At 50.2% G+C, this 14,310-nt stretch overlaps 2 protein-coding genes across 2 annotated transcripts in view; one reads left to right on the top strand and one right to left on the bottom strand.

Annotated features, from left to right (window-relative positions):
- Positions 1–107: 107 nt before the first annotated feature.
- c8a (complement component 8, alpha polypeptide) lies at positions 108–3,101 on the top strand. The gene is made up of 11 exons (XM_057056922.1): positions 108–314; positions 430–538; positions 647–794; positions 857–1,004; positions 1,157–1,346; positions 1,421–1,603; positions 1,758–1,998; positions 2,079–2,210; positions 2,309–2,466; positions 2,547–2,772; positions 2,897–3,101. Exons 1-11 carry the CDS (start codon positions 205–207, stop codon positions 3,046–3,048), a joined length of 1,797 nt encoding a protein of 598 aa, XP_056912902.1. The 5' UTR covers positions 108–204; the 3' UTR covers positions 3,049–3,101.
- Positions 3,102–3,265: 164 nt separating this feature from the next.
- The window catches only part of LOC130538972 (uncharacterized), a 33,521-nt gene continuing 22,476 nt past the window's right edge, over positions 3,266–14,310 (bottom strand). The window contains exons 8-26 of the mRNA XM_057057037.1: positions 14,178–14,243; positions 13,091–13,150; positions 11,251–11,298; positions 10,754–10,865; positions 9,741–10,391; positions 9,526–9,656; positions 9,088–9,172; positions 6,617–6,866; positions 6,348–6,498; positions 5,773–5,920; positions 5,551–5,692; positions 5,358–5,490; positions 5,005–5,202; positions 4,680–4,920; positions 4,469–4,597; positions 4,231–4,394; positions 3,805–3,958; positions 3,586–3,657; positions 3,266–3,509 (exon numbers count right to left, since the gene is read on the bottom strand). Coding sequence (XP_056913017.1) covers positions 3,355–3,509; positions 3,586–3,657; positions 3,805–3,958; positions 4,231–4,394; positions 4,469–4,597; positions 4,680–4,920; positions 5,005–5,202; positions 5,358–5,490; positions 5,551–5,692; positions 5,773–5,920; positions 6,348–6,498; positions 6,617–6,866; positions 9,088–9,172; positions 9,526–9,656; positions 9,741–10,391; positions 10,754–10,865; positions 11,251–11,298; positions 13,091–13,150; positions 14,178–14,243 — 3,090 coding nt within the window. The 3' untranslated portion in view covers positions 3,266–3,354. The remainder of the gene's footprint in view (positions 3,510–3,585; positions 3,658–3,804; positions 3,959–4,230; positions 4,395–4,468; positions 4,598–4,679; positions 4,921–5,004; positions 5,203–5,357; positions 5,491–5,550; positions 5,693–5,772; positions 5,921–6,347; positions 6,499–6,616; positions 6,867–9,087; positions 9,173–9,525; positions 9,657–9,740; positions 10,392–10,753; positions 10,866–11,250; positions 11,299–13,090; positions 13,151–14,177; positions 14,244–14,310) is intronic.

Raw genomic sequence — 14,310 nt, 5'->3', positions numbered from 1 at the left:
GTGGTAAATAAAGAAAGGAAAACATGTTCTGTTTGTATTTGTGGGGGTAGAATTGGAGGATTTAGTTTGAAAAAAGTTTCCCGACTGTTGTAACTGTTTACACACGATCAATCATTCACTGTGCCTGATGAGCCTGCAGCCAACCGTCCTCAGATGATCACTCCAGCTGTTGTGTGACATTTTAACAACAAATGACTGGATTCCATGGAGCTCTTTATTAATTTCCCCCTGATTCTATGCACGTTTTACCTATTGATCAACTCGGGTCCGACTGTCGCAGCGTCCAGAAGGTCGTGGGCCACTGATGGCAAAAGGTATTTCATTAAAGTTTCCATTGCATTTTGTAAAAACATGGCAATAGGTTTGATTATATAATGTGTGAATCGTGAAAGAACACTGATAGTTCTGGATGTTTTCTGGGGGGGACAGAGGGGCTGGCCCGAGGAGGGTCAGAGCCATAAACAGACCCACACCAGTCAACTGCAAGATGGGGATCTGGTCCACCTGGACGCCATGTACTTCCTGCACAGACAAAAAGGTATTCATGTCATAATAAAAGGCATTACTTCAGCTGGTGGTATTGCTAACTACCTTCTAAAACAGACTGCAAATGAGCGGTTTTAACTTGTGCTCTCGTCTGTCTCAGTTCCGCTTCCGCTACTTGGAGAAGCCCGGGCAGTTTGGCGGGACGGACTGCTTGGAGAAGCAGTGGGATTCGATGGCATGTCCAAGAGCGACCACGCAGTGTCTGGTACCTGATTACTGCGGAGACAGCTTCACCTGCAAGGAAACCGGTAGGTCTTCACCAGAACGCCGCCGTTTGCTGTTAACCCATCACGCCTCACTGTCCCTGCAGGCCGCTGCATCAGCCAATCCCTGCGCTGTAACGGGGAGCCAGACTGCGACGACTTCTCCGATGAAGACGACTGTGAGAACGTCAACAGGAGGGAGGACAAATGTTCCACCATAATGTCCATTCCTGGCGCCGAGCGGGGCATCCAGGGGTGAGCAATGCACGTCTGTCGTCAAAGGAAACAGTTTTGAACGCAACACAAAGCCGTGACCCCGACCACAAGAGCTCCGTTATCACAAACATTTACATTTTCCGCATGAGTTGCGATGCTTTGACTCATCTGAGATGTTCCCATTTGCCCAGCTACAACGTTCTGACAGGAGAGTTTGTCGACCCTGTACTCGACTCAAAGTACTTTGGAGGAAAGTGTGAATATGTCTACAACGGCGAGTGGAGGAAATTCACCTATGAGTCGTTCTGCGAGAGTCTCCAGTACAGAGACGACGAGAAGAACTACAGGAAACCCTACAACTACCACACCTACCGTTTTGTGGTACGGGAAAGGAAGAATTCTGTTGTCCCGGCTTTAATAAATGCTCCAATTGATATGTTTGAACCTCTAATCAGGCTGAGGCTACGTCGGAGGGCTCGCAGGAGTACTATGAGGATGTGGTGAGCGTGCTTAACGCAAGGAAAGACACCAAGTCTTCCAGTGGGGGCTTCACTGTCGGTATCTATTATGTGGAAGCGGGTCTGAGTGGGAGTCAGGAATCAGAGTTTCTCCGTAATCTAACGCAGCATAAAAGCACGGTAATGTTGGTTTCTTAGCTAATTTTTCTTAGCTAATGAGCTTTTATTGCAGCCTCTCACCAGAGGGCACTCTAAAAACTTGACCAAATCAATACTTTTTCCTGGTTACAACACTCTCACAAGTTCACATTAAAATTGTGTTCCCCCTCCTCAGAATCTTGGGTTCGTCAGATTGTGGTCCAAAGTCGAGACGGCCCACTTTAAAATGAGAAGCCACGATTTGATGCTCCACGAAGATTTCTACATCTCCCTCATGGATCTCCCCGAGCAGTACGACTTCGGAATGTACTCCCGCTTCTTCAACACATACGGAACCCACTACGTCACAGGGGGAACCATGGGTGGAACACTGGAATACATCTTGGTTGTCAACAAAACAAACATGGCAGAGTCGAGTACGCCGGATGGCCTTCTCCTCGCGCTGTCATTTATTTGGAAACATTGATATCTGGATTTCTGATGTATTTCCCTTTAGATATGCAGGGTGAACAGGCTGGTCGATGCTTCGGTGCCTCCATCGGCCTTAGCTACCCCATCAACGATGGTATGTCCGTGGGTCTCAAAGTTGGTGTGAATCCATGTAGTAAAGAGGGAAGTTTCAATCAAGGTGAGGCAACGTTCCTGTGTTGGCAACTTTCACTACATTTGGAAATCTACCACTTATTTCAGCTCAACTTGAATGTTATTTTTCCTTTTACATCACAGGGTCAACAGCCAGCTCTGCTGTGGTTGAGGATGTTATTACTCTAGTTAAGGGGGGGATCCTGGACCACAGCACTGGGGTGTTGGTCATCAGGAATCCTGAAACATATAGGGCCTGGGGAGCTAGCCTCAAGTACAACCCAACACTCATAGAACAGGAGGTAAGTTGATTTCACCTACAAAAGCACAAAAACTTTTAAACGGTTTCTTTCATCACTCTTTTCTCTCACGTTTCTCCCAGATTATGCCAATTTACGAGCTGGTGCGGTTCAGCACAGCTGCCGACCATGTTGGCGCCAGACTGGCCAACCTGCGGAGAGCCTGGGAGGAGTACATGCAGCAGTTTGACCCCTGTCGCTGCGCCCCCTGCAGGCACAATGGCATCCCACTCCTGACGGGTACGTCCTGTAAATGCATCTGCAAGTCAGGCTACCAGGGAGAAGCCTGCGAGGAGACCCTCAGAAGAGGTAAGCCAATAAAGACCTCTGTCAGATTAAAACAGGCTAGATCATAGCCTTAAAAGTTGGCAAACTATTCCAGGAAGTCCACAAATTCAAACATAAACATCCATTGAATTCAATGACTCTGCAGATACGAAGACAGACGGCTCTTGGTCCTGTTGGGGCAGCTGGTCGTCCTGCTCGTCGGGGAGAAAAACCCGGACGAGAACCTGCAATAACCCCGCCCCAGATGGTGGAGGAGCAGCCTGCCTGGGCTCCACGGCTCAGACCCTGCGCTGTTAGAGGGACCGATCTGTCCTTGCTGTCAGTGGAAATAATAAACCCTCCCACATGTGGATACTGTCTGGCTGTTTGTGGGATTTAACGGGTGGGTTGGGTTTTTTCTCCTTATCTGAACTGCTTATAAAATATATATAAAAGACATAAAAGGGACTTTTGCCTTCTATATCTAATGGGAGGAAGCAAAAACCAGCAGATCAAATACTCATGAACGAAGCACTTGTGATTTTCCTAATAAAAGTTTAATTGTGTGAATATTTCATTCATGTAATTCAGTTTTAAAACAAACACCCGTGTCTTCAGAAGGGTTTAAAGGCAGTCGGTGGACTCTTGCTGCAGTCCTCTGCACGCCATTCCTCCATGGCTTGGCGCCGGGTTGTTACACTGTCGACTCCTGGTCATTGTTCCTCCGCTGCAGGAGGACCAGGAGCCCCAGCAGCTCCAGCTCCCATCAATGCCTATAACTGTGAGGAGGAGCCGTGTTTGTTACCATCAGCAGGTTAGAGGCTGGGGACGTGGTGCAATGCGCTGGTCGCTAACCTTTTCGTCTGCTGGTGATCTCACAGCCGTGTCCGGTGTAGCCAATCGGACATATACAGTCACACCTGGTGCCTGTGAAAGATTGGGATATTTCCTTCATAAGGTCGTCCAAAAACTTTCCAAAAACTGAGTAAAAATGTCAATAAAAAGTTTTAAATGATGCCGTGAAATCTTCCACAGATGGGGAAGCATAAAGTATGCCGTTAAACTCTGTGTTACCTCTCAAAACAGCCACGCCGTTGTTGAGGCAGGGAGCGCAGCGGCAGGAGCTAGCCTCGGCCAGGTACTCGGACAGGGCTCTCTTCAGGTTCCTCTTCAGGGTGGAAGCCTGGGCGAAGTCCCTGGAGGTCACCAGTTCATACAGGGGACGCGTCTATCAGGAAACAAGGGCTTTATATTCTTGTAAGATGAATCTTACACAGGGGAACAAAGAGTCCCACTGGCACAGGTGTCTTTTGCTGCCTGTTTCCCAACTTGTTATTGATCATGTAGCTGCCCTTTACCTACGTTAAGCCCTCTAGCTGGGACTTTGGTAAATATTTTTGTATTTTGCAACGTTTCCTGCAGCCAATACTGACAGGAATATAAGATGATGAAATAAGAGTAAACGATGAGAAATAGATAAGCGGGGAAAAAGGCACTCACAGTTCTGCGAATGAAGTCGGGGTTAAACTGAACACCTTCACCCCAAAGTCTCATCAGCTCTGGGGTGGGGAGCTTCTTAGACAACAAAGCTGTGATGGATTCGCTTGTTCCACCCCTGACCACAGACACAAAGTCCTCCACCATGCTGCCCTGGGCCGTGTTCTCTGGAAGGAGTCCAGATTGACTTTGGAGGTTCGGTCTGAGCGACGCAGGCTGTTTGTTTGAGATGGAATCTCACCTCCCATCTCGTTCAGCAGGCCGTTGCAGGAGCCTCCGTGAACACCAGCAGAGACATAAACGCCGTAAATGTTGGCGCCGACCTTCAGGCCTGCCTGTGTACACCGTTTGTAATCCTCCAAAGAGTAATCTGGGAAAAACAAGGCTCCGGCACTTTACACCACATGATGACATCATCTCTACACCTGCTTAAAGGAAGTGTGGAAGCTTACCCGATTTCTCCAACCGCTCCTTGTTCAGGATGATGGTGTGTTCAAAGGTTCCTCCAAGGGCCGCCTCCGTGACGTAGTGGGTGCCGTAGTCCTGGAAGATCTGTCTGTATTCCCCGTATACGTAAGCCTGCGGCAAAGCACGCAGGCGGTGCAGGAACTCGTGGTGAAGCATCAAATCGTCGGTCTTCAGCATGTACTGGGCCAGCTCCAGCTCGGCTTTGGCCTTCACGAAGCTGTAGGACTGCAAGGAGATGCAGAGGAGCGCTGTGAGAGCACCGCGGGTTTGATCACAGGAGATCACAGGAGATCAGAGGAGGAGCCTCACCTTGCCTGAGACGCGGCGAAGCTTCTTCACCGACTTGGAGTACTTGGCGTTGTTGTAGTTGAAGCCGAACTCAAAGACGCCCGGAAAGGAAAAGCCAAAGGAAACGGTGGTCTGAGTCATGCGCTCCTTCAGGGTGTCCTCCATGTAGCTCGAGTACGAGTCGGAAGATTGCAGGATGAAATCATAGGAGCCTTTTGTCTGGGAGAACAAGGTTCATTTTGGGAAGGTCCCTTTAATAATGGTCTTATTAGACATTTTATGGTTTCTGGAAGGGTCCACAAACACATTGTTGTATGATCTCATGTGTTAAGAACGGGAAGTCACGCTGAAGTGTGGTTGGCCGGCGCTGTCACCTGTAGAGTGTACTGTTGCAGGTTGTGAGGCTTCCTAAACCTGACATCCTGGATATAGTGGGGCAGGCAGCTGCCGCCGTAGTATCGATTATCCAGCACCACTCCCTCTAAGTTACTGTCCAGTACGTTGATTCTGAAAGCCAAGAACCAGCATGAACATCTGGTCACAGTCTCTAGCACATGGTCAACTCACCCTTTGGCCAGGTTTTCAATCCCCCAGTACTCCTCGGCTTCAGATCTGCAGGGTTTGGATACCTTCTTGCAGCCCACTTCATCCGACATGTCCCCACAGTCGTCCTCGCCGCTGCACTGCAGAGTTCTGTGAATGCAGCGACCTGACGGGGGGCAGATTTATGACTTTACCATGTGGTACACACAAACACAGAGGAAGTAGTGGATCCCAGGTTTCATTTACCTGTGTTGGCACATAGAAATCCTTCACAAACTGGGACGCTGTTGCAGGTGTAGCGGGGCGGAACCGTGCAGGCCTCTTCCTCCCTGCCGTGAAAATTGCACGCCTGACCCCCAAACTGAGACGGCTGCTCCAGTTTAGCGTAACGATACTGTGAGGGAAGCACATTAAAGGTCAGAGACGCAGAGGGAAAGCCTGTCTGATGCTGCCGGGGGAACCGTAACAGCCATAATCACATTAGGGGTCTGTTTCCACTTTGTCATGTTGTGGTTATTAATTTTCCTCCTTGGAAAGTGGATGAAATAGAGTTCTGTATCAGCTGGGACTCTTGTTAGCAGTGGCTCTCTGCAGGATACGGAAAATGCTTCCCATTCAACTTGTTTTTAGTTGTTAGTTGCGAGCAGGATGCTAATCGTAAGGGCAGGAAAGTCAGATTTTCTGACTTCCTAACCCTAAATAAATAACGCTCTGCTTCAAAAGGATGTCAATCTACCATAAATAAGTTTTAAGGGTCATAAATTCCTTTTTAAATTCTGGAGTGCAGTTCCCCCCACGTCCCATTGGAAGGTTGCACTCACTCTTTTCTTCTGACAGGTGTCACAGCGTGACCATGCGCTCCACTCTGATAGCACGCAGTCCACGGGGTGAGCCATGACCTGGCCGCCCGCCGCCCGAGCTTGACGGACAGTTGACGGGTCACCGTCGTCCGCCGTGGCGAGGACGACCCCGCTGCGACGTGCAGAAGGAAACGAGCAGAAACATTCAGCGCGACGGCGTCTGTAGATCCTTTGACACCTCCTGTGCCGCCGAAACATTCCCACTCAACATGTTGAGAGAAATCTCCTACCTGAGCAGCACCAAACACCAAGAAACGTGCAGCATTCTGTGTAGCCTCGTCTGTGTTGGCGCAGGAGCAGCCATGGTTGTGTGTTGTGACTGACAGAGAGTGATGACATGGTTAATCCCTCTATGCAAACACTGGCTGATCAATAATGGCCTGGATATGAACTCGCTGCGGCTGTTGATGCGAGGAGAAACTGTCTCAGAGGCACAGAACCGCCTGATGTGTTTGAAGACGTGCTCGAGTTCCAATAAAGCAGTTCAGACAAGTTTAATATTCATCGTGTCGCTGCAGCCGTCATGCGCACTTTATTGTATAATTTATAGTCCTGGATAAGTCTGAAATGGGCTGTAAAGTCTGTATGAAGCGGTGGATATAAAGGCTTTGCAACAGCGTTGATTCCAGTCACCACAGTGATCAAATCGTCCGGGCCGTGTTTGTGTACGATGACCTTTAAACTTTGTTTGCCTTCCTTCGTTTGGGGTTTTTGCGGAATGACACAATCCCCCAGCTGAGGTTGGGCTGCAGCGGGGTTCTCGCTGGTCTCCGTTCAGCGATATTATCCTTCGTATTTGCACAGACGGCCTCGGTCGAGGGAAAAATAGCAGCGGAGCTGACCCGCAGGTTAAATGAAAAGCAGAAGTAGTCAAAGCAGTGATAGCTAACCTTTACAGAAAGTGTGTGTGTGTGTGTGTGTGTGTGTGTGTTGTGGGGGCGAAAAACAACCTTTGACAAAAACGAGCAGAAAAGTGGGAATCACATGATAGTTTATTTGTGACTAAACAGTGGCATGGGTACAGTGTACGGGGGATCCATCGATGTACAAAACTTCATTTGGAATCTTTTCCATGACATTTCTTAATTCCATAAATAAAATTTACAAAATATGGTGGACTGTTCCTCATTTTTCCTTACACCCTCGGGGGCACAGTACCATTTATTATTGAAAGTGGAGCAGTGATATCTCATATATATACGTCTATTTATTTTTATTCTTTTTTAATATTTTGACTGTTTCGGTGGAGCAGGCCTACAATACGCCCATGTGTCTTGTTACAACAACGACCTGTTTACTGTTTACACATGGGCCGACGAAAGATAAGAGGACAGTGATGGAAAATAAACCTGAAGGCGTAAAATGCACGCTGAGCTTGTGGTTGCTATGCTAGGCCTTATCCCGTCTACTCATTTGCACCTAAAGACAGTGAAAGCAGTGTGATCTACCTGCTATTCCAGAGAAAAGAAGCTATTAATGGTCATTTGGAGCCCCTTTGTGTCCCTCAGTAGGTTTGTTTTGGTGGACGGCGAAACACAGACTCGACACTTCAAATCTCACCGACTGAATGGAATCAAAGACGTTCTCGGAAAAATTAAAAAGACACGGGAGCAAATGTGAAACAGACATCCTGATGGTAAAAAAGGAGGTGCTGGTTGGGCATTGTTTGGGAGGAATACAGGTAGTTGGCATCCAAAGAGGCAAAGAGCTATATTATGGCACAGAGGCTCAGGACTGGGGCACCGGGACGATTCTTATTTACAAAATAGACGTTTGGCAAATTTTGGACTTTAGACAGTGATGCCTCAGAGTCACGTCTGTGCCGACTCCATCGACACAGAACTCACAGTTTGAAAAATACCAAAAGGGGTATCGCATTTCGCTTCTTTTGATTGGCTCCAGGAAGCTGCAGAGAAGAGTTTCGCTCACGGCCGAGACTGCTGAATCCACGTTTAAGCCTGTTCATGCAAACGGTGGGAAATCGGTGGGGCGACGCAAGAAGGACGTTTGGCAAAATCCATCTGCCGTGCACAATCGCTGCTGATGGCGGCTGAACTGGTCGTCCACCTACGACGGGCTCCTCCCCCCCCGCAAAAGGTTCCGAAAATAATTTGCATCTTTAGTGTCACCATTAGTGGCTTCATCCTCGCAGATATAAAGTCCTCGATCCACCGCAAGAGGGCGCTGTCACCTCCTGTCAAAGGTCACTTCCTGGTTCAAAGTTATTTGATTGGATAGCAGAGCCAAACCTGGCTGTCATGCTGTCCAGTGTTGGTCTCGTCCTCTGGAGCGAACAAATGACTGCCAGCTTTACGCGGAACCGCCAAAATGTCCGTTCACGATTGTAAAAGCACAACAAGTCATTGTAATCCAGCAGTGAGAGGCGCTGCTGATCACAGTCACTTATCTCTCGTCTTCTTCTCTTTTTCTCGTGAGCTTCTGTCTTGGTCTCAATCGCTTCCATCCCCTGCAACAGAGACATGATCATGTACCAGCAGCTCCGACCGCCAGGTGGCAGCATTGTGCCTAACCCTTCCTGTGAGCGAGGAGGATTAAAACACCAGAGGAAGCGTCATCCACGGGGAGACATTTGACACATTTGGAAATAAAAAGTGTGACCCAACATCTAGGGAAGAAAATGCATGAAAGTGCGGAGGAGAGGTTCCGGGTGATACCCACCCAGTGCCTGTGGTTCTCTAGCTGTCTTCTTGTGGAGAGGTCTGATCCTGGCGAGGATCAGGAGCTCCGCTGGCCACAGGAGAGGTCGACGTTGCATCAACAGAGCCCTGACACCCAAGGAAAGGAGAGGGAAAAGTTTTCGCAGCAGTTTCTCTCCCATTTATCTTCAAAATGTTAACAGACGTATGAAAATGATGTTAATCCCCATGCAGCCTCCTGGAAAATTATCTTTGACCTTTTCAGTGTTAATGAACTTGGCATTTTTCTTCGAGAAAAAGGGGGGAAATACATCCTGTTCACGCTGCGCTAATCACATGATTGCGCGCGAAGCGCCGAGAACAGATCTGAGAACAGATCGTGGCTGTGACAGTGATTGATTAAAGCACCTTGCTGCTCGGTTCCCAAATCAAACGTATGAATGTTATTGATTGAGCTTTGACCCGGAGGAGGTGGCGCTCACCGATTGTTCCTCTTCTTTGACGTTCCTGGTGCCTTCAGGGTCTATCGGGGAGTGATCTGTAGGGGGGTCGCTGACCTGGGAGGTGGGGCATTCTGAGGAGGAGGAGCTCTGCTGGGGGGCTGGAGTGGATGCTGCACAGAGAGGAGGGAGGAGAGCGTAAAACTGGAGGGGATACGGACACAGGTGTGGGGCTCAGGCAGGACCGGGAGACTTACGAGATTCAGTGGACGGTGACGTGGACGTTCCGGGACTCAGCGTCATTCGAGACAGATCGAGGTCGCTGCAGCTCCCCTCCTCCTCCTGGGTCACCGCAGCGGAAGGCGGCAGCAGCTGATTGCAGACCAGCATGTCTGGGGCACTCATCAGCCCGGGGGTCCCACACCTGCTCACCGCTGCCGACGTCACGCCTGGTCCCACGCCCGCCACTCCCATTCCTGCCATGGAGGGGCCCTCCCCTGCATCCGAGTCCATGCAGAGGCCTTCTTTACCCAGGCTCAGCTGCCTCTGAAGGAGGAGGGCGGGGTCAGCTGTGTGCTGGGGGCTGGTGATGGCGGAGGACGGCGCCGACAGGTCACAGGCCTGGGGGCACATGGTCGTGATGGGGACCAGGCCTTGGAGCATGGCAGCAGGTATGGCATGCCCCCCCACACCCATGGTTTGCGCTGGCATGTAGGCCGCCATGGCCGCCCACTGCTGCTGGCTGGCAGGAAAGATGTTAGCTTGGCTCCAGATGACTGGCTGACCACCAGGGAGCACCTGAGCCACCTGGAGGGGTCCCTGCACGGGGAAGGCCAGCGTTTGGGCCTGAGTGGGGAAGGGCTGCTGCGCCCACTGGGCCGCCTGCACTGGACCCATGGTCATGTAACCTACGGTGGACACGAGGACAGAGGAAATGGAAGCCCTTCAATTACAACAGGCAGGGAACAAACAAAACATCAATTTCCAAAATTGCAGCAAAATCACAGCAAAATTGACCGTCATAAACTGCGAGTAAAGGCCGTTTTTAAAGCGCGTCTTGTTCCTCTGCAGCGCATCTGGAGTCCGGCGCCATTATCAGAGGCAGCGGACGAAGGATGAAATGGAAGACGGGACGTGAATAAGGAGGAGCTGCGGACGTTTCTGCGTTACAGCGTCCCGACCACGTCAGCATCCTGCAAATGTTGGCGAAGGCTTTTCTCAAAAAGTCAAAGGGAGGCGTCTCCGCCGGCAACCGTCGGGGGGGCGTTACCTGATGGCACGGACGTGGGGCTGAAAGGGGCGTACAAGTCAGCAGGGTTGGGCTGCTGCTGCTGGCGGCTGGTCCTGCTGGGGTCCAGCGTGTTGGCAGGTGATGGAGGCATCTACAAACACACACACACACACACACACACACACACACACACACACACACACACACACACACACATACAGATGTCAGTGCTGTCAAAGTCAGGTGAAAGTCACCACCAGATAATTGGGATGAACTTTGTGTGCAGTTCATCTCAGACAGATGGAGGAGCGGAGGGATACCGGGTCTCTAACTGGAGTCTACATCATTTGCTACCATTGGAACGTGGACCGGAACGTGGGAGGTGAACTGGTCAGAAGAGCATGACGCCGTCGGCGGCGTATTCAAAGCGTTCGGAATTAAACAATGGAATTGTACGCTTCCTGTACTGTGGGAGGCACACAGAAGACTACCTGTCAAACACACAAAGTTCTGGGAGGTTTGTGTTCAGATCTCACCGAGGGAGGAGTGGACATGTCGCCGAAGAGATCGAAGTGGTTGATATTCTGCAAGGTGAACGGAGAGACGGGGAGAGAGAGAGAGAGAGAGAGAGAGAGAGAGAGAGAGAGAGAGAGAGAGAGAGACAAAGCCAGTGACACATCGCTCCAACGAGATCTGCACAGTCATGAAACCTTGAATCTGGCTGCAGCTAGGGTGGGGTGGTTTGCACGGGTGGGTCGGCGTGGGGAGAGAAATCTATTCACAAGGGCAGTTCGTGCTGCAGAAGGCAAGAAACATCTATCCCCTCGTTTCATTATCAGAAAATGGATCTAAAATGAATCTTTCATGGCTCGCCATAATTGAGTGGGTAAAAGGCTATTCAGTCCTATAAAACAGGCTCTGATGAGATATTCTTATGTCTGCCAATCAGGAGAGGCCCCCGCAGGAGCCCGGGCGGCTTTCTCATGCTGATTCTGCTCTGTGAGCAGACGGATACCCGGGGGAGCGGGTTCATTCCACCAAACGAGCCACCCAGCCGAGACAATAAGGCCACCTCACCCTGTAGGCCGGCGTGGCCCTCCGCACTAGACCCCTCTGTTCTCTACTTGTACTACTGAAAGGAGAAGAGCTATGGAAGAGGCTGTGGAATGGCTAAGCTGCATGAAATGTGTGTGGGGGGGGGGGACACATGCACAAGCGGACAATGAGTCCCCTCAGAAGGCACACAAGACTCACACAACCTTGGGTTTTCATGCTCTAAAGGAGATGCACAAACAAACAGACGTCAAAAAAAGAAGAGAACGAAAAAGGGGAGGAGTCACGGCAGCGGCGCCGCTGACGGGCGCTTTGCGTCCTCCTTGAACAAGCTGGGACATCGGTGGGCGCCCAGTTTGCAAGGCATTCTGGGAGCTTTCAGGGACACAGAATGAGTCAAAAATCGGGGGTAAAATAAACGTTGTGCGCAGAAGTTTCTCCCTGCAGGCACCGAGACACATCAGGGGAGCTCCAGGCTCTCAAAAAGCTCCAACTGAATGAACAGACAAGCAGTAACACTTAAGAGATATGGATTATACCAGCACGGGCTGTTGGGGGAGATAGCGAGGGGCGGCGTTCCGGCATATCCGTTTGATATGCTCGGCAACCGGCGCCCCAACAGCGGCGGGCACCGAAGCACTTAGCTAGAGCGGTTTTCAGAAGTTGCGTGGAAATTGTGTCTGAGTGAATCCTAAAGTAGGCCTGAATGGATGTTCGGGAAAGCGATTTGGGAGATGTAATAGCGTGGTCACTGCGTGGCGGGCGGGCGGGTGGGCGGGCGGGAGGGGAGGGGAGGGGGAGAACTTATAAAAGCGACCGTGATGATGAAACATTTTCTGTTTAATGAAAGTGGGGGAAATCAGGTAGAAATGGTTTTTATGCTTTTTATTTTTTTTTAAAAAGAGTCTCGCTCATTAATAAGGTGCTCGGCGGCCTCGCCTGGCAGAGCCGCGTGCAAACCCGTCCCACCTACAAACCTCTCGTTCTCATCCTCTGAGGAAAAAACAACAGCCGCCCCCTTCTGGTGGAGTCAGACGAGACCGGCAACCAGATCAAAGTCAGATCTTTTACCCCCCCCCCGATCTAACAGCGAGCTCTATTCTATCAAGCTGGAGGGGCGGGACCAATGTAGCCCCGCTCATCATCCCCATGGCAGGACGTGGGCACAAACACAGACCCCCTGCTGAGGTTGGACTGCGTGAACTAATTTTGGGTTGGGGGGGGGCTTTCCGTGCTTCCTTTGAGAAAATGTTTACCAGAGGTTTGCATGTAGAAGCAATCATAATAATAATAATAATGAAAGTACAAAATGAAAACACCTACAGTCATGAAATGGCGCTTTGGGACATCATAGATCCCTTCCTTCTGCTGACTGGTGGGGACCTGCGTTGGATCGGACGTGGGTTTTCAGTGTCAGGAACAGAGCAGCACTTGTTTGTATTTATATAAATATATATATGGATGCGGTTTATGAATACATCTGAGTCTAAAACCACCGAAACACTGAATAATGAAAGAAAGCAATTTGGGCCCGGTCTGTTTGAGTAAGATTTCATTTGATCTCTCGGAGGCGGCGGGATTATGCAAAAATATGTTCTTTTTCTCGAGTCAATCCCGCTTAAATCAATATTGACTGATGGATGCCGGTTCTGTTGCCATCTCGCCGCGATCTTGACGGGATCGGCTGGGCCCCGGCCCGCTTTGGCCCGCCATCGAAGCGGCGGCGTGCTGACTCCAGCCCTCGCCGCCGCCCCGTCCTGTCCCTCCGCCAGTTAACTTTTCGTTAGCCTATTGATCTTGTTTCATTCTGAGATCAAATGGCATCGCGAGTGATTAATCTCCCTCTCGGCACGTCGTTTTCATCTTCAGAGGAAGCGCGCGAGGAAGAGGAGGAGGAGGAGGAAGAGGAGGAGGAGGAAGAAGCAGGGGGTGGTTGGGATTAAACCACGTGACGAGTCTCAGGCGTCCCGGCTGCTCCTCCAACGGGTCTTGAGCCAAAAGGTCAAAGCGTCATAGGCGTAAAACGGCGGCTTTGACTAAACCGACCTTCAGACGCTTCTTGAGCGGGAGGACGAACAGATTTAACGAAGGTTTTCCTCCGTTCCGAGCGACCAAATCGACCGGGACTAAAGTCTCGTGGATTATACCTTCAGAGGACTTTAAAAAAAAATAAAAAATAGACCTCGCAGTTGCGTTTTTGGCTTTTGGTGTTCGATGAATGAAACATAAACCCCAGTTTGATCTACTGGTGAATCCCCAGAAAAGCTCCCCTTCAAAAGGACCCTGCACCTCGTAACTTCTTACACAGTCATAAAAAGTCATTTTGTTAGTAGCGTTTCTATTATCATCTATTACAGGGCATGAAAAGGGAGGGGGGGTTGGGAAGAGGGGGCAATGCTTGTCTTTGTACCTGATAAACGCTCTCCTCTGACTGGGGGCCACGGAGGGGTTCGTGTCCAGCCTCAAACACTATGTACTAAAGAAAAGAAGTGGTTGGCAAAGCGAAGAGAATAATGAGATGGCATTTAAGAAAAAAATAAATG

The sequence above is a fragment of the Takifugu flavidus genome, chromosome 15 (genome assembly GCF_003711565.1).
Source record: "Takifugu flavidus isolate HTHZ2018 chromosome 15, ASM371156v2, whole genome shotgun sequence".
Lineage (NCBI taxonomy): Eukaryota > Metazoa > Chordata > Actinopteri > Tetraodontiformes > Tetraodontidae > Takifugu > Takifugu flavidus.
This window is presented reverse-complemented; position numbering and strand designations above follow the sequence as displayed.

Bases quoted from the DNA above. Each gene is read 5' to 3' on its own strand.
- c8a (XM_057056922.1), top strand. From the start codon at position 205: ATGGAGCTCTTTATTAATTTCCCCCTGATTCTATGCACGTTTTACCTA. The intron at 315-429 runs GTATTTCATTAA...TGGGGGGGACAG, and splicing joins TGGGCCACTGATGGCAAAAG to AGGGGCTGGCCCGAGGAGGG. The intron at 2,211-2,308 runs GTGAGGCAACGT...TTTACATCACAG, and splicing joins AGAGGGAAGTTTCAATCAAG to GGTCAACAGCCAGCTCTGCT.